Source organism: Bombus bifarius, unplaced genomic scaffold (genome assembly GCF_011952205.1).
Source record: "Bombus bifarius isolate JDL3187 unplaced genomic scaffold, Bbif_JDL3187 scf7180000010271, whole genome shotgun sequence".
Lineage (NCBI taxonomy): Eukaryota > Metazoa > Arthropoda > Insecta > Hymenoptera > Apidae > Bombus > Bombus bifarius.
In genome coordinates, this window is record NW_022885586.1 from 1,643,656 (window position 1) to 1,667,623 (window position 23,968).

A 23,968-nucleotide genomic window follows, 5' to 3' on the forward strand; every position below is an offset into this window, starting at 1 on the left:
TATATTTTCTAACGTACAGCGTAATTCTTGCTATGTAAAACGAATTCTGTCGAAATCGATCATAACGAAATTTGAATTGAAGTCTTTTTACATTTCTATTGTACCGTAGTGAACAAGATTCGATACGTTTCCGTGTATACTTTTTCTAGAAAATTCCTCGACTTGTTTCCTTCTTAATCAAACACCTGTACGCAGCAGACGACTACGAAGAACATAATGTCGATGGATCGACTGAATCGTTTGGCGAATGACGACTGTCGGAGAAACATCCGTCTGTTTAGATGGAGAGCTCGAGCCACGATAGTGAAACGAGATACGAGCACAATTGTAAAAGCGTTAATATGTTAATGAACGCGTGGGGGTCTTACCTTCGAGATTTCCATGCCCGATTACATCGCTTCTTGGAAACGAGTCGAGGTGTCGATCTCGATTCCAGCGGAGTACGCCGAGTTGCGCGTGCTTCGTCATATTTCCTACAGCGTCGAGCATTGTCTCCACTTTTCGAACCGTAAATTTCACTAAGATCTTTTTAATCGTTCGAAACGGGACTTCCTCGTCGGAACTTCTTTCACCTATATGGCAGATAAAGATTCCGCGTTCGCTGTTATGGATCGACTGCAATAACGACAAGGATGCTCGATCCCACACCGAAAGGATACGCAAAGGTCTTTCCTGATCGAGTCTTCTCTAAGGAGAAATCGATTAACGAGCCGTTCAAAAAGGTCCGATGAATCTATATAGAGATTTTACTCGTTTGTTACGAGACAATTAAACGTTTACGAGGTGTTTCTCGTAACTGTAACATTGAAACGATGAAAGGTGGACGAACGTAACGTCCTGCATCGATACGAAAAAGGTAGAAGGTTCGATTTGCAAAAATATTTCGCATCTTTCGAACGTTTCTGTTTCCGAGGAAGACGCTGTTTAACGTACAATCGATGATGGCGTTGCAGAAGGTTGGATAGAATTTTCACTTTATATTGCGGAAACGATATCTTAGAAAATCTTAATACGTAGAACTATACGCGACAGCGTTTCTTTGTTGTATTGTCCTTTTACGTGTCGTTCTCTCACATCCGATATTAGTTAGAAAAATTCTGTTATTTACCATTTTTGGAACACGAAGCGAAAGATCAGTCTGGTGAGAAACTCGTGCACGTCGTTCTAAGTTCGTCTACTGAAATATTCGTCCGTCCTTCGCCGTTTTAAGGTTTCGTTTTGGCCGAGCCGCCACAGACCTCTCTCTTCTCGCTTTGTTCTCTGATTCAACGAGTTTTGTCCGTACTCGGTCGATTTTCCATCGTGTTTCGCCCCGGCCGATTACGCGGTGTGACACGCGCGAATCACGAATACGTGGAACGTCGTATTCGCGACAGTATTTGTTATCTAGCTGAGAAAACGTACATGCGTACGAATATCACATGATCGCGAGAGTGGTGACAAGCAATTAGTACCGACAATTAGCAGCGACGTGTTCGATCGCGATCGCTCCAAGGATAATTGCTCGCTTATCCACCACTCGTCTACTTTCAATGACGAATTCGCAAGCACTTTTTTGCAGCTTCCTATGACGTTCACCTTCGAGGCGCGAAACAAAATGTTCTCTTACGCGTCTCCCCTTTCACTGTACGTTAATTCGCCAGCTGTTCGTCGGAGATTCTGCGAAAAAAAAGAAATAGAAAACTATGAATACGTAACGTGTCCAAGCGAATGTTGCAGAGAACGCGTGAAATGGCAGACAGGACCTTTTGTCAGAGTTAGAGATGGCTTCATCGTCGTCGAGTAGCGTAGAGCTTCGATACGAACGAAGACCGGATCGTCAAACGAGAAACACATTGCAAAGTTCACACGACGTGTCTGTGTTTCTGACAATTCGACGAAATCGTAGCCGTTGTCGATCAGATTAAGCGGAGAAACAGGTACGCGATAAACTGGAAATTAGACATAGAAAGTTAGAACACGATATTCAGATTGCTTACTCGACGTGCTGCGTAGACACCTACCTGGCAAACTCTAATAAATTTTATTTTAATCGCCGTCATTCTGCGCTGTGTAACACGTACAACGCGAATTAACTAACGGATTTACAATAAAATAATTGGACGATAAAAGCAACGAAAGGCAGTGAAATTTTGCTAGATATCATCAGGTGTTCCATCGCTAATGGCCGGCAGCGTACGTATTTCCTTGGCGATAGCCAGTTCTCGATCAGTGATCTCGCGGAAAACCGCCATTTACGGAAAACCGCCATTAAAGTGGTAAGCGGGAGCGTGAAGCCGAGGCCGTGCATCTCTTCTCTCTGGACGAACGAAATCAATTACCCGACGACGATTGAACCTCGTCTGAACCGTCAGGCGAACGTCGCCGTGGTGCTTAATGATCTCTGTTTATAGGTTTACCCGGCAGGTGCAATAAATTCTAGCGGCGCGTCATTATTGGTACTCCGATGGCTCGTTATTCGCGGCAACGTCCTCGATTCGATACGTTGCGTTGACGCGTTTCGCCGGCAATCAGATCGGAACGTCTCACTTTTATCGCGGAAAAACGAAAACCAGACTCTTGCGGTTCGCCTTCGAGACAACGTCTCGCTTAATTTACGCCGCTCGCTCGATGAACGTTTAATGAAGAAAAGGACCGTTTAATTTCTGGAAAATGCGTGTCGACCAATAAGCGTAACATCGATAGGATCGCTCCACGCTTCTGTAATAAATAACGTCGTTTTTGGGATGTTAGCGAACGTATAATTCACCGCGCGTCGTTTTGAGGTACACCTCGCGGCGAAATTAAAGGCTCGTTAATTATTCTCCGACATATTATCGAATTTTGAATTATCGTGGCTCCGTGGACAAAATGGAGAACAATCCGCGTGAGTTCCTTTGAAAGAGAAAAAGCTCCGCTTCAGACGCTCTCAGCTTTCTCGTAAGTACGAAATGAAAATTAAAAAATTTCATTATCATCAAGAAAAATAGATTTTTTTATATATCTTATATACGTGTATATACTCGAGCACTGTGACAATTCGTTGTACGATATGTTGTGAAGAAATTACGAAGTTACAGCAGTTGGAAGATGCACGATTTTTCGACCAAAAGTTAACGATCCTTTAATTTTCCTGTCAAGTGTATTTGCATAGTCGCGTTGCTTGTTTTCATGGGTTTGGCGTTAACGGCACTAGTACATCGTCGTGTTTTATCTCTGCTGTTAAAAGGATAACTTATTGCCCAGCCATTCGACACAGTCGATCCAAGATTCGATTACGATAATAGCTTATTCGTTATCCGAATTTTTCGTTACGATAAATCGTCGAGAAGATAAAACGGACATCAAACTCGTATAAAAAAATGGACGAGATCTTCTGGTAGCCAATTAGTCCGATGTTATTTATTACGACGCTGCGTTATCTGCAACTCGCCAACGCAACGTAGTTAAGCGTATTGCTGCGGCAATTAAACCGACGTTTCCTAGTGTTTAACGAGTCAAATACCTTTGTAAATTCAGGATCGCACGCGACGATGGAAATTTATTAATTTACAAATTTATATATTTTGCACAGAACCCGGTAAAATTAAAAGTAAGCATATACAACGCTATCGTCCATAAGTCACGGAAACACTTAGCGCACTTAGGATAAGTATAACCGAATGTTGCAATTAAGATTAACATAATAAACGGAGTTGATATTTATCGACTGCGTGTATTATGTCATACATGGAAGATCTCGTTATTTCGTGCAATTTAAATTTCGCTGTATTCCACCGATTTTATTAAAAGTTACGCGATTCGATCGCTGTCGCATTTGAACTCTACGCGAACCTTTCTCCGAGAAGATCAGAAAGTTTTTTTTTTCTAATTAACGCGCTGAAACAATCGGTGGAGATGACGGGTCGCGGAGACAGATTCAGACTCGTTAGATTCGCAAACGAGACAACCAGGCATTATTTACACAACGAAGGAGACATGCGCCAGTATTCACAGAGAATGCAAATTACCGACTACCATAAAGGACTGTATGATGCGTGCGCTGGTTGCTCCGTAATGCACGACGTGCACAGCATGCACGTGCAACTTCTCTACGATTTACGATCCAAGAATTAGACACAATAGGAACGACCGGCTCGTGTCTAATAACCGAGTTACAGCCATACTTGGCGTCCGATTAATGTCCACTGCCTCGATACATTGCCAGAATTTGCAACTTCTCCGTTCAAAAGGATTCGCCACATTTATCTCGTCCTGTCGTTAAATATTTTACCTTCCCGAAAGCCTGCACAACTTCTCGTTAAATCTCTTGCTTTCGATTCTTGCACGAATCCTATCCCATCTTCTACGTCAAACGTCAAACGTCTCACGTCCCACGACCAATACCCAATTGAGTAAATTACCATTGGGTAAAAATTACCATTACAATTGGGTAAATTACCATAATACTTCTAAATTTCCATATTAGATCTCACGATCTCTATCCCACGCTCTTCGCATACTCCATATCGAAAATTCAATATCTAACATCCACTGTCCTATATCCATTTCTTCGTCCCACATTTCATATTTCCTATGTGTATCTTATCTCGCAACTGGCATTCCTAACTCGTATCTTTTTTCTCATTCCTCACATTTTATGTCTTCATACCGTATGCCATATTCCACATTCCATATTTAGCATCTTTAAGAAATATCTTCACACTTTCGCAGCGCATTATATTTATCCCACATTTAATTCCAAACCCATACTTCTTTCTTATTCCCCACATTTCGTCTCTCCATTCCATTCGCCATATGTCATATTCCCTTTCTCGTATTCCATATTCCGTATTCAGTATCTTTGAGAAATATCTTTACACCTTCGCAGCGCATTATATTTATCCCACATTTAATTCCAAACCCATACTTCTTCTTTATTCCCCACATTTCATCTCTCCATTCCGTACGTCATATTTCATATTCCCTTTTTCGTATTCCACATTCCATATTTAGTATCTCTAAGAAATATCTTTACACTTTCGCAGCACACTACGTTCGTTCCACATTTAACATTTCATATTCCTTATCTCCTACCCATATCCCATATCCACTGTATCGTATATTCCGAATCCTATAGATGCAAGCGAATTATTAAAGAAAATCGTTTCTCGAAACTCAATTCGTTTGCCTTTTCCTCTCGCTTGCTATACGTTTGATATTTCTGATGGACATTAACGCGTGGTTTCGAGTCGTTTCCGTTAATGGAAGCTGCCTCGGGGCACACGATCGGTCGGCGTCTCCTGGCGCCTAGGAATTGCTAAATCAACGCCCGGGAAACGTTCGCGCGGCACCTGCCGAGGTCGAATAAGGCGACGCAGTCGTACCTGCCGACTATGATTCGTTAATTAGCGTGTAGGTTAGCCCGCGAGTCCGCATCGAGAGTTTCAGTTATAGGGGAAAAAAACTCTGACTGCAGCGTCGCGCGCCAACATTAAATGGTCGCCGACAAAAGCGGCGTGTTAGCACCGTAATTACAGGCCACTGCGATTCCATTTTTGTCCGCGCTGCTTTTGCGAATTTATACGCTTTTATTGTTCGCCTGGGTTACCCTTCACCGACCAAAATTCCTCGTTTCTACGTTTGCGTGTCTTGCAACCCGCCTTCCTCTGTCTCTTTCATCGACAATTTTAAAGGACGTTGAATTTTGCGGCTCGTTTCACCATGAAATTTCCGATGAGAAAAGATCAGTGGACGAAGCTAAATGTCTCGTTCGGTTGCTTTCTTTTTTCTTTTTAACTCTTACGGCAGTTGCTTCAAACCTCCTGTTGATTCACAATTTGTTTAATCTTCACTGTGTAAACGCGAGTCTCTCCTATCTGAGTTACGATAAAACAAATGTCCTTTCCATCAAGAGTACGAGTAAGAGAAATCTGCACGGTGCGTGGTCATACTGGTCGCAGATTGTGCAATGCGAGCAGAACAAGCTGGCAATTATACATCTCGTATCGAATAGTAAATCCCTTTCCGTTTACGCGAGCAACCATAAAACGCGCAAAGGTTGAACTTGCCGCGCTAGGCGTCAGATTAGAATGGGCTTAACAGTGACTTTTGTCTCGGCAGGAAATCCAGCCAGTGAATCATCGTGTCACCTGGCTGCTATAAACGTCTGCCTATTTATAGGATGAAAAGAAAACCGACGTTCTTGGAGAACGTTGGTTCTCTGTATGGAAAAAACTCGGACTCACCGAGTGTGACACTTTATCCACCGTTTTCCGTATGTGAATCGTATCTGTTATCTGTGACTAGCAGTAGCTGATAGCAGGCGTTATGATACCTGCTCGTTTCGTTTACTGGAAGACTCTGGTAAATTTTAATCGTAGTGGCGGGAGACAAAATCTTGAGAATTTCCATTTAGCCACTTGTTTCAATTCCTGTAGGTATCATCCTTTTGTATTATCCTGTCTTTCGCTTGTGCTGTGTACATTTACGTGAAATATTCGTCGTAAAAATATAAGTATCAATGATTTGAACGAATGATTTATTTCGCATGTTATTAAAATTAATACAATGACAGAGAAATATTTACAGAAGATCATAATAGCATCTACATGCGCGATACTTCTCATCATAATTGACCTCGAAATTAATAACATTACAATAATAGTGTAATAATAATAATAGTAATAATAATAGCAGTAGTAGTAATAATAATATTAATAATAATTGTAATGATAATAATAATAATAATAATAATAATAATAATAATAATAATAATAATAATAATAATAATAATATTGATAAATCGGAGAACAGGGCGCGCCCGAGTGAAAGGGTAGAGGAACGGCACGCCCTTCTGCGAGGGCCAACGATCGGACTAAAAAGCCACGAGAATAAAACGCGACACGCGGGATAATTAAATACGGTATTGGACAGAAAAGTAGACGGAAATAAATAACAACGCATTGGCCCAGAGAAATGGCAAACCGGCTCGCTTCGGATGCACGCCCTTTTTCTCTATCATCGTAGCAAAACTATATTACAGGTCTCTATGATTTTCTTTGATTCTCAGAGGCAATCGTGAAATCACGCAACACGCACTCTCACGCTCTTTCATTTGCTCATTGTGTTCATACTCTACGACAAGATATTATATTCGTGTCAGACGTCAGATATTCCCTGTGTCTCGTGTCGTGCGTTCGCGTATCTCGATAGTGTGCGTTTCGGAACTTCAAAGGACGAACGCCTCACACCGCGATAACAATTAGACTGCGGTTGTTTATACAAATTTATAACTTTACGAAGAGATCGAGAATGTTGGAATCGTAACAGAGATTTGTCCCGTCCATTAAATATTCTATAACAAGTACGATATATTGGTGGTTTCTTTTCTTTTTCTAATAAAAATTATAATTCAATACATAAAACATACAGACAGCGTTTAAATATTTATTTGCAATATTTCGTATATTTCACATCTTTCGGGAATAAAATATTTTACGATCTATGAGGAGGAAGATATCTGATAGTATGTACACGAAGGGGAAGCGAGAAGGACAACTGGATTAAGTGTTAAACTTGCCAAAAATGTATAAAAATCCGCAGTCTATTAACAATATTCGCGAAGTCGGAGAAGATTCGATTCCTCGATCTACGAGGAACTCGGTTACACGAAACAACGACGCAAAGCGATTCGGTCGATCGCGATTCCAAACGCATTTTCCATTTTCTATAGACATCATCGCTGCTGCTTCGTCGGATGGTTGTTTCGACATCGACGCGCGATTCTCGTCATTTCGATCGTGCGCTCGTCCCTCCTGCTCGAACGTTCTCGTTCCTCCATCTCTGTATAAATGTTTCTAAAGGCACTGTACGTTGAGAATTTTACCGCGATTTAAAGCGGCTAGTCAGAGGGTTAACGAACGAATTCGAACAAAAGCACGAGCAACTATATGACTAGTATTTACGGAACGTTCCCTTCTACCACGGAAGTGGAAGCTCCACGAGATTTTTTTTCAGCGTTCGTCCTCGTACTTCGTCTACGTGGATATGTATACATTATACATTTATGCGTTTCGTACTCGCAAACTTGCGCAGAATTGAAAAAATCGGGATTTCGCTCGACGAGAGCTATTGATCGTTTCATTTCTCGCAACGAAACTCGCCCTGGATATATATTTCAATGGCTAAAAAGACTCATTTAGTACTAACGGCAGTAGTTTCGCGATGTATCTTGAGTCATTGAGATGCGACAGATCCTAGATGTGTAGTAGGAGAAGAAAAGAGGCAGAAGGAAAAGCTTCTTCAAACGTCAACCTGTTAACCGAAGAAGGAACTCGAAAACGTAATTTCTCCATCTAGAAATCTCCTATCCCTTTACGTGTTGTTTCATTTTACTTAAGAATAAATATATCATTCGCGTCGTTTATCATTCGAAAGATCACAGAAGGAGCACGATGAGCTTATCTTTGTTAATTTTATCACTCTCGCGTCATTTTATGACGTAGCGTTTTAACATGCCATGGTTAAAAAAAAACTGGATCATGTTCGTCGATTTTCTGATTTAAATGTCACTTTATGGACTAAACAGAAGAATTATTAATACAAGCGGTGATTGGTTTTTAAGCAATCGTAAGCCCACGCATATATTTAACTTTCCGTTTCAGGATTCTAGGAGCATTTGATCAAACGTAACTCAGCTAACAGGTTCATTTTTGAGTGTTGCAGCGCGATATTTAGCAGGGCAGGTCGTTGTGATACGAGGCACCGATCTCCCTCGAGAGACGATATCGATCCAACGAGAAGAATTGGAGACGCCTAAAGCTAGTCTAGGCTCTCAATTTCGATCGATCGTCGGTACGATTGATTAAATCGTCCGTACGACTAAGGCACTCTATTCAGACTGGAGAGAGATTTCTTTGACTCGTTCACCCGACTCTTCTTGGAAGCATCGATTCGTTCTCTCACCACGCTCTTCCGTCGTGCACGCGTTCATTTTTCTTCCGGCGTAACGAGCCGTATTTCCGCGGAGAGAGATACGCTACTACGAACGGGACAAACAGAAGCAGGCACTACGAGTATGCGGTTAATGCTTGCGATAAGTCGCGTACAGCTCACTGCCTGTACACGCAGAAATATTCATACGCGAGATTCTACCCCGTGTATCTCGTACATTTCTATATCTACATGTACGCGTATGCTTCGTTTACGCTAGAGGACTTAACCCATCAAGAGCCACAGCGTTGCAATTTCTTTTTTCTTTGCAATTTACATTATAAAATTGTATCCCAGACTGCGGATGTTTACGCGGATTCATATTTTTCTCGACAGAATGAAAAAAATGATGGCATAGGTTTTACTTTTTAAATATTCTAACGAGTACGATATTTTGAATATTTTATATGCTTTTGCCTATTGTGTGAATTCCACGTATCTTTGCATCTTTTACTCTGGAGGCTATCGCGAGTGAAATTTTCTTTTAATCTTATTGTTCTGTGTAACAAATAACAAAGCAATGTTATTACTTGTAACAATAGCAACCAATAACCTTTTTATTCTTAATTTTACTTTTTAAATTCAAAAACTTGAAAATTTAAAAGTAAAAACACATTCAATCCCGCTTCGTTATCTTTGTCGGTATCTTTATCTACAAAAGATGCGCCTATGGTAAGCCTTCATCTACGATAGCCTCTAAGAATTCAATTTCCCATAAAAGCATAAAAATCCACAGTCTAGCGAATACGATAGCGAATACCGTGGATTTAATAGATTTTTATATGCGTTACCTTTACTGCTCTATTTATTGTGCTTGGTCATTAATGGCTTAAGCGACTGGGACACGACTTCTCTTAAACGTATACGGTGAAGGCACCCAAGTTATCGGATTGAAATTTTAGCGAGATCCATGGAACGGAGCTCCAGGTAATTCGAGTTACTGTTATCACGACGATCTATACAGCGACTAATAATATTATGGCTAGGTTGGGCAAACTCGCCGCTCAACATCGAGCTGCTCGCGCGCCATTTTACTTTATACATGTTCGCTGTTACTCTAGAATTCCGAACAAAGTCTGACATATGCCTGACATTTATCCAGTTGCGTAACTATCGCAAGTGTCGACCCCGCGTGAAACGTTGTTGAGAGAAGAGGCGAGACAAGAGAAAACGAAACGAGATGAAGCAATCTTCCACTTTCGTATCGCGAGCAACTCGATGCATGGAACGCGTAAATCGCGTTTTTCTTTTTTTCGTTTTTTTTTTTTTTTTTTTTACTTTTTTCTATCTCACAGTTCAAAGGGACGGCCGGTCAGTCTATCGGTAATGGCAGACAACGAGCTGTCGATACGTTTCGCTTGAAACTCTTGCTGCCACCTTGAATCCAATCTACATGCAATAATTTATACAATTATTTGAGTACTCGGTGTAGAAAATTTCTGTGAATTTACTATATGTGTTATACGACTTTCCGAAATTTCGATAGTACTATAAAATGGAACACGAGTATTCCAATTATATTAGCAATTCGACCACGGAAATCGTGCCTCGTCGCAGTTCTAAGAAAATTTCAAAATGTATCATATAACCAGCACATAATAAATTCGTAAAAAGATCCTAGAAGTGCTCAAATACTTCCATAAACAACCGTACCACAATCAACTAATAAGCTCTTCCTTTTACTCTTGCGTTATGTACGATAAAACCTTCGAAACTCGAGTCACCGCGGTGGTCCGGTCGACCGCCGCTCTCTCGTAGAATCTCGGTCGTCCGAATTTATATACAACATGCGTCACGAGCGATCGGTACCCGCAAATTTTCTCGTTGTAATATTTACAGTTATCCCATAGCTTTCTGTTCTTTCGGCATACTTCTTCGACTATCGATGTCTCGCAACGCGCTCTCGAAACTACATTTACTGTACACCGTAACGTAATATGTACAAAGGATCCTGCTGCTGTCCATCGAGGACCCAGGACTCTGAAGCTGCTCGAGAAAGTCCTTCACGGACAGATCACGTGCTTACTCATCTACGAAGCTCCATGAACCTGAAATCGTCGAATCCGTGCTTGCACCGACTCGCATTGTACTTCGCTGTATCTGGTGTATCTGCCAGCTCTTACAGGTTCACGAATTACAACTAAATTTCCACCCCTTTCGCGAAGAGCTTCTAATCCAGTTTTACCATGGACTGTTGGCGGCGTGGAAGCTTTGCTGAACTTCGTGTTCGACGTTTCTGAGGAAAAACGGCTGAGAGCTTTGCTCACCACTCCGTTGCACTCTCTCGGCCAAACCCTCGTATGGTGCCTCTGTTCCCATCTGTCGGAAGGCGCTTCCGTAGCAGAGAATGGGAAACTGGCTCTGCCTTGACTCTTTCCGTATAAGATAAAATCCAACGAATCGTCTGAATAAATACTGCTTCGGTCGCTAGAGCTGTCTGTCGATATTTCTGAAACGGAATCGCTGCCACTGTCGCTGCATTGTTGCTCTTCGCCCAGGATGAATACCGGTGTGCATTTGAACACCTCTCCGGCTGGCATCGTGTGCGTGGCTGTCGCTCTTCTTTGCGTACTGCTTGTTACGTTTGAGGAAACTGTGGTACCGGATGACGGGACTGGCTCGATTATCATGATTTCTGTGCCGGAAAATTTCTGCGCCAGAGAATCCATATTCCTCTTAAAAGTGTCCCTGCGATCCGAGCTCAGTCCGAATCTAGTGGGTTTGGGCGACAGTTTTGATTTTGAATATATGTTCTCCGTGTGCGAGGAAATTGCTCTGTTTGCCGAAGGTTTCGTTTCCATGCCCTGACAAGCGTTCACCGCTTTTTGTTTCTCCGAGTCGTTCTTGGTCATGGATGATCCTGTCGTCGTCTGGTGTTCGGCGCTCGTGGTAGATTTGGAGAACGATTTTGTTTCCTGCGATGATTTATCTTGCATGGGAGACTGGTCCAACGCTGGGCAGCTGGATAAAGATAATGGTGGTTGAGGGTCGTCGAACGAGCCGAACCATGGGTGTTGCAAGCATTCCGTGACGGTCAAGCGTTCGCTGGAAAAGCAACGGATTAAGATTATCAATATGAAGCGAACAAATAAGGATTCGATTAAAGTTTCGATCAAAATTTGTCGAATTTAAAATGTATGAATTTATCAGCTTTTTATCGGGGCAAGTAATCCGAGTTACAACGAGAACAATCTCCTTGCTTTTGTATCAAACCACGTACATAGTTGTATTTTCTTGTTCTTTTTTTCGATCTCACAATGTGTCCCATTCTGTACAAACCATCGCGATTTCACGAATGGTCGCCATTTCCGGCACAAGTCACGGGACGTCTTGACTCTGGTAACAGGCATCTACGTAGTTGCGTAACGCGCGTTTCGTAGGGATGGAAAGGGAACGAAAACGACGCATGTACATTCGACGATAAAACACACACGCTGGCAACGAGATAAGCCAACTTTCGCGTTGGAAGGGCGCGGATATTCCGGATGGAGACTTCCTTTCAGCTGTCCGACTGGTCGACGATAAGGAAATCTACGAGTTTTTCAGCGGAACTCGTTCGATGTGCCAACGTCCTTCTTCCCGTTTCGAAGAAAGTCGTCTCGATGGAATGTCGATCGTTTTGCTTCCACGTACGCGCGGATTCAGGAAGCCGAATGATCGAGTTTAAAGACTCTCGTCGTAGCTTCTAAACCTACAACGTCTCCTACACGATGAGATTTACCTCGAGGCATAACTTTGCACGAGATCTCGCGCGAGACGAACTGGGTATCGCGATACCTACCGACAATTACGAGTTTCGAGGCAGTGAAGTTTCCTTTTAACATTCTATACAGTTCCTCGCTAAAGTACCTATACGAACACTTGTAGAAACCCCTTACGAATATATTATGAGCGCTATAAATAGACCGCACATTTTTATGCAAATTCACTCTTTTATAAATCCGATTAAGCAAATAGAATCTAAGTGGAAATTGATGTCATCCATTGAACGTCGTATCAAATACTACATTGTCGTGCATTGCGTGGACTTTTGCAATTTCAAATTTCCTAACGCATACCAACTCGCAGTTTATAGTTATAACGAGATTCGACTATCATGGCTATATATTGGCATATTGTGAAACATAGTTACAGTATGCAGTCAAGAAAACTTTATGCATAAGTTTACGTTAAGTTCGTGGAAACTCGATATACCAAGTATGACCACGTTCTGACACGTTTCTTAAAATATTTCCACTAAGAACGGATTTTTGTAAAAAAAAAAAAAAAAAAAAACACACAGTTACGTATACGTCTGGTTCATCTTGAAAGTTAGGTCAGATGAAATGGGTGGCAATAGTTGTATCGACTGGATATGTATCGCGATAATTATTTCATCCGACGCGAATCTTGCCTCGAGGTAAATCATCGCTCAACGGCCGCTAAACTCGAGATCGTGTTATGAAAGAGACGAAGGAGTTCGCGTCTGACCTCGCGTTTATCGCTGGCGAAAAGGCGCCGGTGCCAGCGCCGCGACTTCGATGGAAGACTAAAGAGGTCGGCGGATAAGTATTATCGGAGAACGTGCTACTAAGAATTCCGGCACTGGTGAAAATAATGCCTTCGAGGAAGCGTGCCGCGCGACCTACCGAGAACGTTTACCGCTTACCGTTTACCTCGAAGCGAAAGAAGATAGGCCGCGTGGAGGCAGCGCGTGCATCTCGAGAACACTGTTAGTTAGGTCGAGTACGTTGGCATTATTTGGCTTCTAGGAACGAAAGCAATCGCGTTACGTTAGATCGCGACATTCCAACGACGATGCGCTGTCCGAGTCGACCGGTAACACGCTTTCCATCGGGGGACAGTCCAAAAAAGGGTCTGAATACCTTCGGAAGATACAGCTGGTTGACCAAGATGAAATTTGCCATGTATCAAAGAGGCGAGATGATTCGTTTGAAATATACAATCTCATTCGACTCCCTATATAAAGGATACGTCCGATCTTTCTTTACAATTGCAAATTACTCGTAAATTACCTGCTGTATGAAAAATGATTCAAAGAAGATTTGGATGGTCTCGAGCAATTTGCTGTAATTACTTTTCTACGGATGGCTATAATTTTCAATGGACTGGTCCGTTGCTACTTTTTTAAGAGATAACGTTAATTATTACGGAATAAAATTACAGTGAAATAAATGGGGGGGGGGGGGTGAAGGTATATTTGACGAGTCAACAAACTTCATCTCGATCAATCACGGCAGTCATTCGGAAGAATATTTCCAATAAATTTGTACAGCAAGGAACAGAGATACAGATACGCGGGAACATTCTCAAATAATTCGAACGGCCAGGAACGGATACGTAGACGTATCTCGTTAGTATACTTACTTTGGATCCTTGACCATTAGCTTGCGCATGAGATCGCGCGCTTCCTCGGACACGTCTTCGAACAGATCGTCGGGGAAATCTAGGCGACATCGGCTGATGTTGCAGAACGTTTCCTGCTTCGTGTCACCTCCGAACGGAGAACATCCCGTTAGCAACACATACAACAGAACTCCGATGGACCACATGTCTGTTGCCAGGCTGATCGGCTCATAGTTCAACACTTCTGGGGCTGAAACGATGGCGAGAAACGCGACTTGAGTGTGAAACCAGGAAAGGAAGCATCGAAAGGCACGCAACGAAGAACAGGTCGTGGGAATGCAACGGTTTGTGACGTTGCATTGTCCAACGACGGTTTCGTTCGAGTTGGCTGTGCGACCGTTAGACCCAAGTCAAAAGCGATAGCAGAGAGTAATCGTAAATGGATGGCTCTTTGTCGATGATCGACGTAAAGCCACGCGTGTGGTTTTCCTGCCCGCTCAAAAAGTGGCTTACTCTGTCCAATTATGCAATAGGTCTGTTTCTCTAATGGAATTACGCGGTATGAAACGAGCCGCGGACTCGATTCACCGTGCGAATACTGGCTAGTAGCGACGAGAAATAGGGGAACCCGGAGCAACATGACGAATTGCTTGTAATTTCTAAATTCGAGGCCGCGTAATTCTCTTATCGGATCGAAGACAGACAAATTCAAGGTCCGCAACAGAATGAAAGACGTTATCGTACTTTAGGTTCCCCTACTTACGAGACCAACAAACAGACAGCGGAAAATTTCGAACGCTATCAACGATCCAGCGAGCCACGGTTTAACGCGAATTCTTTTTCCGTTGCTTGAGTCAGGATTACTCACCAACGTAATCGGGCGTGCCCAGAATCTCCCGTATGTCCGCGCCATGGCTGATGTACCGCGAGATACCAAAGTCGCAAAGCTTCACGTCACAGTCTGGGAACTCGCCAGTCAGGACCAGGTTTTGAGGCTGAAAGTAACGAACGAACAAGGTTAGAACTATAATTCGCCGTAATAGAAGTAAAACGAAGAAGTAAAATTACGCGATGAAAAAGAGAATTTTTCTCGAGACGGATGGTGGTCTCGCGACGACCAAGGCTTTCAAGAATCTCCACAGACCGCCAACGGAGACAAAAGAGCTCGTTATTTTCTTTCGTCGTTCCGTATAATTGCTTGCAGCTCGCGGACGCTCGGGAAGAAGATGGAACGATCATATTTTATCCCGGAGCAGCCGAAGCGTTCCCGATTAACCGTACGATGCGATCTACGCCCGAGACTTCGTGCTTCTCCAACGAGAACACCGTTTCGTACTTTACCCAGGCGACATTTACAGCGAGAATGAATTATTTAGAGCGATCTTGTCGCTACGATTGTCAACTAGCTAAGAGCGTTTGATGCCAGTGAAAGAAGGGCGCGCGAGGGAAACGCGTTCGCAGCAAAAATGGTCCAACGTACGGCACAGCGGGTGCTGGCGAACCGAGCAACGTGCATCGGAGTAGTTTTTTCCATCTGTCTTATCGTGATTTCAGCGATCATTACATGGCTTGTTCGTACGCGATGTCTTAACTTAATCGAAGCTATTTGATAAACGACAATTCGACGACGCATTTGTCACGTAATCGTGATAATTAATCGTAACCACCAACGAGCTCTCGTGCTTGCTTTTCCTTTTATTTGATCGGGTGAGTGCGATGGAATATACGACAGGGTTATTTCAGTCGGAAGGATATTTGAGTCAAGGTAAGTGTAATTTGCTTTGTAATTCGACGATTACGAATAATTGTTGTGCGATGTAGGGCAATTTATCTTTGTACACTATCGCTCGAAAGTCCGCATACTTGTTTCTTTTTCATCTTTTTTTTTTTTTTTTTTTTTTTTGACACAATTAAGGATAAGAGGATCGTTGTAATCATCTTGTTCTCTGCGAATCGCTACTAAACCTTGTTTCTAATTAATTTTCCAGTGATATCTACACTCCGATCAAATTCATGTAACATCAAAGTGTCCGGATACTTTTGGTAGCGTACGAATAATGCAGTTGAAACATCTGCTCGTAAAGGGAGCACGTTGGGTTACAGCCACTGCAGGTGTGTTTTTCCCAATGGGTACAAAAACGTAGTTACCGATCTACAGTTGAACGTTCCAATGGGTACGCACAGTGGTACTTAATTAAAAGTATCGAACAAAAGCTAATTCCCTGTACCTCGCCCGCTGACTAATCGGTGCAATTAATCGCCACACTCGAGTATTTCACGTGGCCATTTAATAAACTCGATAATGACGCTCCTTTGGACAGCGTTTAAAAGTTGAAACCGGTGACTCCTGAAAACATAATCGTCGCTCTAGCTAGGAGCTTGAAAAGCGTATTGTCGTTGACAATATATCAACAAAGGGAGCTTTCGTTCGTCCCCTTTCGTTCTTTTCGTCTCTCTTCCTCTCTGTATCGCTCTCTCTTTTGCCTAGAACCTCGGATCCTGTTTCCTTCTCTGTTGTCTCTTTCTTCGCGTACAGCAGTCAAGCGCATTGTTCGATTGTTTCGTGAGGAAAGAATTCTCTCGGAAAGAGGCGGGAAAAAACGATCGAGAAAGGGGCATGAATCGCTCGGCTAGGCCGCGCCACGACCTTTCTTATCGACGATCGTTTGCATTCGCGTATCGAGCCTTTCGGTGCCCGTTCGAACGAGACGCCCACGCATCCTCTTTCGCGCCTCTATTCGCTCGCGATTCCATCGCCTACGGTTTTCAGCCCGTGAGAGAATTATTTTAGAGAAACTGATAGGCTGGTAAGAAAAACGACGAAATTTGTGTCGATGATCTTTTTAAGTGACAATGTATTCTGGTAGATAAAAGCGAGACTCGCGATACGGTGGTTTGTCCGTCACCATAAATCCTCCGCAAATTCGAATCGCAACATCCATTTTACGGAATCTTTGAATTTATGACGAAGAGAGGGACTCGTTGCGTTCTTTACAGTCTGGAAATTATTGAAACTTCTCGCAAAGAAACATTGATAGAACAAAGATGGAAGATAGCCGAACGAAAACGGGGAATTTTCGTTAGACCAACTTTTCCATCCACTGGATAATCTACATGAGCTTTAACGCTGAGAAATATCTCGGAGACGAGTCGCCAGAGCAAGGACAGCGAACTGACACCTGCGGAGAAACTCTCGTAACGCGTAGCGTGACAGAAACGTTTAAGGAAAAGCTTTTTCTTCCCGCTGCGATGTTCTAAACATTATCGTCGCGAGTCTTCGTCAACGTTCTACGAAACAGTGCCCGTCGCGACCAACAGCGTATAGAAGCGATTGCAAAAGTCCTCGATCGTCTCGCTTCGTGGAATACCACGTCGGTTAGAATATTCCTCCTCGCTCCTGCAGCGATTCACCTTCGAAGCTTTGATCGAGAAGAAAGATAGACGAAGAAAATTGGTAAAACACGCGAGGGGGGACGAGAAGACCAAGAAGGAACGATGGCGTGCACGCTCGTTCCGCTCGAGGATTCAGTTTGCGCGTTACGTTTCGTTATACCGAGTTACGAGTTGAACGTGACCGGACTGCGTCGCACGATGCTTGAAAAGTGCTCCTGTAAAGTCGAGGTCGTGGGACGTTTTGTTCGTGTGGCCCCTTTTGCTTTCGACACTCGTGCACTTCGTCCACCGAGTCCTATCAATGCGTTTTACTCTGCTGCTTCTCGTTTCTTGCTTCTTCGTATCGCGAGCGCTCGAATTTGCTCTTTAACGCTTTGTATCGTGAAACTTTATAATACCATCGTCGGAAAAACGTCGCTGAGACTTAGAACCCTCGTATTAATCGCGATTACTATGCATTTCGATTCTGCGTATGCATCAGCCACGTCCAGATAAATCTAAAAAATATTCCTCAAGTATCTCGTAGCCGTATTGCATCGTATCTACCAGCGTATCTACTAATGTTCGCAATAGTTTCTTCGGGAAATGGTTCTTCGCGAACATGTTCGCGAGCACCGATGGAAACGCAGCTTTAGAACGAGACGAACGCTCTTGTCCAGAGCGGATCATTCGGAGTGAGAATCTGGCAAGCGTGTTTGGCAACGGGCTCGTCCGAGTCCCGGAAGTCGTTCAATAAGGAACAAAGACATTTCCATAATTAGCCATTACGGAGTTCCTGCGTCATTCGAGTTTCGCGAACGTTCTTCGCCGCAACCGATGTAGGCGTCGCGATCGATTACCACGAATATTATTAACAAGCGCGTATTCTCCTTGGCAAATAGGATAATCGCTTCTTGATCGTTTCCTCGTCGAACCGAAGAACGGTCTGGATCGAGCCAGTTTAAATCGTACGGATATTGCATTTCTGATTCGACGAACGAATGCTCGTTTACGGCGTTCGTTTCTAAATTTTACGAGAACGAGTGAGGCGCGGTCGCTCGCTCGCTCGGTTCAAAACGCCGCGTTACGTGCGATGTATCGATCGAGCGTGTCTAGGAAAGTGTAACAGGTGAGCCGGTTCTCGGAGCTCGGTCTGTCGGATGTCGTCGTTTAACGTAACACAGAGAGCGATCGTAAAAACTGCAGGAAGGACGCAAACCATTAAGTCAGGGTTATCTACCTTTTCGAGAGAAAAACGTCGCTGCGGGTAATTCTCACGATGCCTCGGCGCATCTGCGATCGTTCTCTCTTGGCGTTGCATGGTCGAGGTCGACGATCGAATTTTCTCGATTAAAACTCGGCGGAGGATCGGAATGCGAAGCACGCGAAAGCGTCTGCGCCAAGTTGCAAGGCTTTTTAGCCAACGGACAACGAATTTATGAGGATCTGTCTCTCGCGTTCATTGAAACTTCCGGCGGTTGAGAAAAGGGGGAAGCGACCCTACGCTCTGCGGCCAGACGCGAGAACACGCGTGTGCGTGTTCCATGTACGTGTTGGTCGACGTGAATGCAACACGCGCTGTACGAGGGAACGAGTTACGAGAAAGAATACATTAACCCTGCTGTTCTCCTCGAGTCTGTACGAAGTGAAATGCGTGTTATATTTTGATAGATATTATTAGAATATAGATAGTTTTTAAACGCTTAGGTTCAATAAACCTCGATATTCCATGAGCTCGTATTTCGCTTATTGTAACGTTTACGAAGATGAATATTTCTGCCGCATACTAATTTTCAAATATACCTTTGCAAGCAAATATACTGTAACATCACGGATGTGATGGACAGCGTTGATAAAATTTCTTGTGTCTTTGAATAATTTCCAAGAAATAGCCGAATTACATCGTGGAAGTTGATATTAACATTTACATTTAAAAGAATTTAAATTTCATTGTATATAAAAGTATCTTCAATTTTATCAACGAAATATCGCTTCCCGGACTATACTATGCAATGGAACGATCTCTCAATGCACGTTGAGCGTATCTGAATCGGGTTACCAATGATCCCAACAATACTCGTCTGGAATCTGAGTCATTTTGCAAAATCGATTCCACGCGAACGTAATTATATACTGTACGCTACGAACATGCCGATCGAAGCACAAATTTTATCGTTGCTCTATATGGTTAGAAGAATCTTGGTTGCATGATAGAAGCATGTAGAAAAGGGAGAAAAGAGAGATGATCGGTCAGTCGCTTTTCCTTCGACGTATGAAATATCGCTGGTCTTTTTTCCTTAACTCGTATCGCGTTCGCTCGGAACGCGCCGTCTACGGGGCGGAGCTCGGTTATCCCATTAAGAGGCCGATGAATCGATTTCATCGAACGCGGCGTTCTGCCTAATGAACGAACCGCTTCGACGCTTGGCGCGCATCGATCGAGGGAACGCGAGCCACTGACCATGGCAGAAATGGAATTCTCGGTACAAGCTCGCTCCTCCGACTATCAAGGCTAGGCCCCGAGAGTTCATTGATGAATCTCTCCCTTTCTCTTCGGAGGTCGATCGCCTCTCTTCCGTAGAAAATCCGTCGAAAAATCGATTCGCCAGAAAGCCTAGAATAACGAACGTTCGATAGAGAATATACAAGGTTCGGGCTGTCGCGAGAACGTACCAATTTCAAACAACGCGATTATCGGAGATCGAAGGCAAATAGAGAAGTAGACGGTCTATGGCGCCAGTTTAGATATCGCGTTTATTATTGCATGCCTGTCGAGATCGTTCAACCGCTCGTTTCCACGAGTTCGAAAGAGCTATGACATTCCGCGAACGGGAACGCGAACGATCGAACGATAGGATTGACGTGGGTAGAAAAGTTGTACGCGTTGATAGTCGAAATTGATCCTTTCACTTTTGATTAACCCAGCTGTTATTTTTTTTAGTTACGATCTCGCCTCTCGTTTCAACCGAGAAAAGCAGTTTTTATATTCCGCAATATCTTTAACGTGAAATTCCAGCGACAAACGACACGTATTAATTAATAACTTTCTTCTTTTCTCTAAACGTAAGAGACTTTTTAACGACAAAAAAACATACTTGGGTGAAAACGAGGACGCGTTACAATAACCGTACCGTAAAGCTTAAAGACGACTTGGCCTTATATAGATTTCGTGTCCATTGATTAACACGTATGGCAGACTTTAAAATAGAGAATACAAAGTGACGTCTCTGTTAATCTGTCTCGAGTAGACGTTCATTGTCGCTAATTAATCTATTCCGCGTTAATTGTAATATTGCTTCAAAACTTTGCATCAATTACAAACTTCTATTAATTGACTATCAGTGCGTTATCATTAAGACGAGCGTCATACCATTGTCGTTCTAGCCTCTTAAACACGAGGAGAACAATTTTCAAGAAATTCAGATAGCCCGTACGACTTGCGAATGAAAGACTGAAAGGCTTAACGCTATGTCGGAGGCGTTTCGTGCCCCTTGGTTGCGACTATCAACCGCGAGAAACCTATCGAGCGCGAGCGTGATTTTCCAGCGGCGTGAAACTGGCTTCGACGTCCCGGCGCCTGAAACCTCGTGGACGCCGGCCAACGAGGCCTCTTGGAATCGAGCCAAAGAATTCGCCTGCATTTTTCCATTCATAAACGCGAGATCTATATTTGGGTCATGCATATCGCGCGAATTCGTGGCACGGCGATATTTTAAGATGAACCGCAGTGGATGGTGCACGGCCTCCGCGCGTGAGTTCGCCGAGTTCGAAGCGCCATCGAAGCGAGAGCGATGACTTTTCGAAAAGCGAACGCGTCGAAACGGAAAGTTTCAAAACTGGAGTGCGCCGTTTTTCCTTTCGAAACGGGCGCGGTCGTTTCTATTCGGCCACGCTCTCGCGATCTCGAACGACGCGACTGAAAATGAAACGCGGGTCAACGATTCAAAAACGCGTTGCCGGCTCGACCGGCAAAACATTTTGATAGCAACGTTTTACGGCCACGCTAAACGGTTTGCTCTCGCCAGCTCGATGATTTATCTACACGAAGGTACTTTAACGCTTTGCTGTGCGTTACATCGAACTTCTTGAAATTTTATCGGCGTTGTCGTGAGACTCGATTATTATGATTACGTTGGTAACGTTACTAGACGTTCACTGCGACCATACATTAGCAAAAAAATTCATTTACGACATAAATAGCAATCTTAAGACTGGACACTCTGTAAGATATGAATTTTATGCAACATTACTGTAATGTTACCGTTTTCTTTCAATTGAAATATAATTATATAATTATATATTAGTATATACTAGTTATATACTGGTTATATTTATATACGCGTGTAATATATTTATAGGTACACGCATTAGAAGCTGGTTACTCTAGTTAAGTGCCAGAAGATATAGAATCGGCCGTAATTCCCGGTTATCGGAAAATACGTGCAAACAAGAACAGAATCGATTCTTTCCGCCGTTAAGGCGAGCCATTTTACGTAGCTAGAACGCGCGAAATTATCTTATCGTTTGGAAAACATCGCGATAATTCTGGCGGATGCGTAATCCTCGGTCTCGTAGCAGAAAAGCCGATAAAGGAACGTTTCGAGTCGAGTCACGTGTCGTGCCAACGATTTAACGCACGAAACTCGGCCTTATTTTATTTCCATCTCGATCGCAGTTTTTCACTCGGTAATTTAATTTGTGAGGCGATATCGATAACTCTCAGAAGAGAATTTAACAGCGTCGCGGCCAGCCTCTCGCTCGTCCATAATTTAGTTGCGTACCCGGTAACCTGTATCTCCGCAAATTGCTATCAATTTACGAAAGGTGGGTAATTGGGTTGCGTAACCGCGATTATAATCCGAGCCGCGTTAAGAAGAGTAAAGAAAAAAAAGGGTAGGAAGGTTGAAATATGCGAGCCGCCACGTGTGTCGCCGAAGGAATATTATTAATACGACTCGTTTGCCTTGGCTCGCCCATATCGATCACGTCGATAATCGATAAACACGCATTCGTATATCTATGCCTGTGTTTCGTCGCGACGCGTCTCTTCGACGTCCTCTCGCGAAGCTGGTCCCGTATCACGGTGTCACCGTGTGCACGTCGCAAATTGCAAATCGTCGCCACCGCCAAATAAGAAAAATGTGGCTGATCTCGCGCGCGTGTACCGCGCTCCGTGACGCGCACGTAAACCACGCTTATCTATCATCTCCGGGATGCATCGTCTCTCCTCTGACGCTTAGCGTAATTTAAAGCGATTTATTGGCAAAATCGAAAGATTCATCGACGGATAAAACCAGGGTAATTATGCAAATACGAGGCTTCATTTTTATCCACATTATAGAAACTCTCTGTTTCGAGAAGGCTGTTGTGGCGCTCGTACGAGAAACGAGATTCGTCCTCTTTACAACTTTAAATAGTTAAGATACAAAGCCTACGTATTTGAAAAGTTCGTCACGTTTTCACTATTAGCTTCTTTGAAATGATAAAGTGTTCGAACAGATGCCGCGAGTCTCTAAATGTGATAAATTTTACGAGTCGGCTGGTAAAAAGATAATACTGCGAATATTGAATTATACCGCTGTTAGAGAGAACGAGCGATATAACTTTGCATAAATGGGAGCAAGACGCGGGCTACTTCAAATATTTCAACGTATCTTGAAACGTGAAAAAAATGGAAAGACATTTTAATTAAAGAGGACAGAGATCTCGTTCTTTCCTCTGGATATTATTCTCGGGGTGAAAAGGCTAAGAGGAGAGGCGCGTCGAGTTATTTTCGAGTCAAAGTTTCGCGGCGAGACGCGACTCCCTCGTGGCTGGTACAAAAATAATTTCGAGTAGGCAGAAACGTCGTATCGAAGCCAGTTTCGTCGGAATTCCATCGCGGTGATTCCTTCCCGTTCGTGCACGTGTCTCGCCGTTTTGCTTTATGATCTTTTCTTTTCTTTTTTTTTTTTTTTAAACAAATACACGTTTTGCGATAACAACGCAGCGAGGAAACGCGCGTCTTCTCCTTTCTGCATTCCAACGAAAGCGTCCCCGCTTTCTAGCAAATATTTGAATTCGCGAGAAAGTTACTTTCCGAGACAACAATGCGAATGTGGGGAAACGACAAATTAATGCAACCCTCGTAGTACGCATCGTAGATGTAAATTCCCGATAGTATTCTTACGTTTCCCATAAACAGATCGATTCTATCGCTATAAGAATTAGCCACAGTGCACATTCGGCAAAAAAGATCATACGCGGCGCAAAAAACACGCTAATAATTAAGCCACGGATTTCTACTTTTCCATTTGTA

General features: G+C 43.3%; 1 protein-coding gene across 1 annotated transcript in view; it reads right to left on the minus strand.

The window, feature by feature from the left end:
* Positions 1–9,453: 9,453 nt before the first annotated feature.
* Positions 9,454–23,968, minus strand: part of LOC117216321 (serine/threonine-protein kinase 17B-like) — a 61,088-nt gene continuing 46,573 nt past the window's right edge. Inside the window, exons 4-6 of the mRNA XM_033462939.1 lie at positions 15,167–15,293; positions 14,320–14,548; positions 9,454–11,997 (exon numbers count right to left, since the gene is read on the minus strand). Coding sequence (XP_033318830.1) covers positions 10,983–11,997; positions 14,320–14,548; positions 15,167–15,293 — 1,371 coding nt within the window. The 3' untranslated portion in view covers positions 9,454–10,982. The remainder of the gene's footprint in view (positions 11,998–14,319; positions 14,549–15,166; positions 15,294–23,968) is intronic.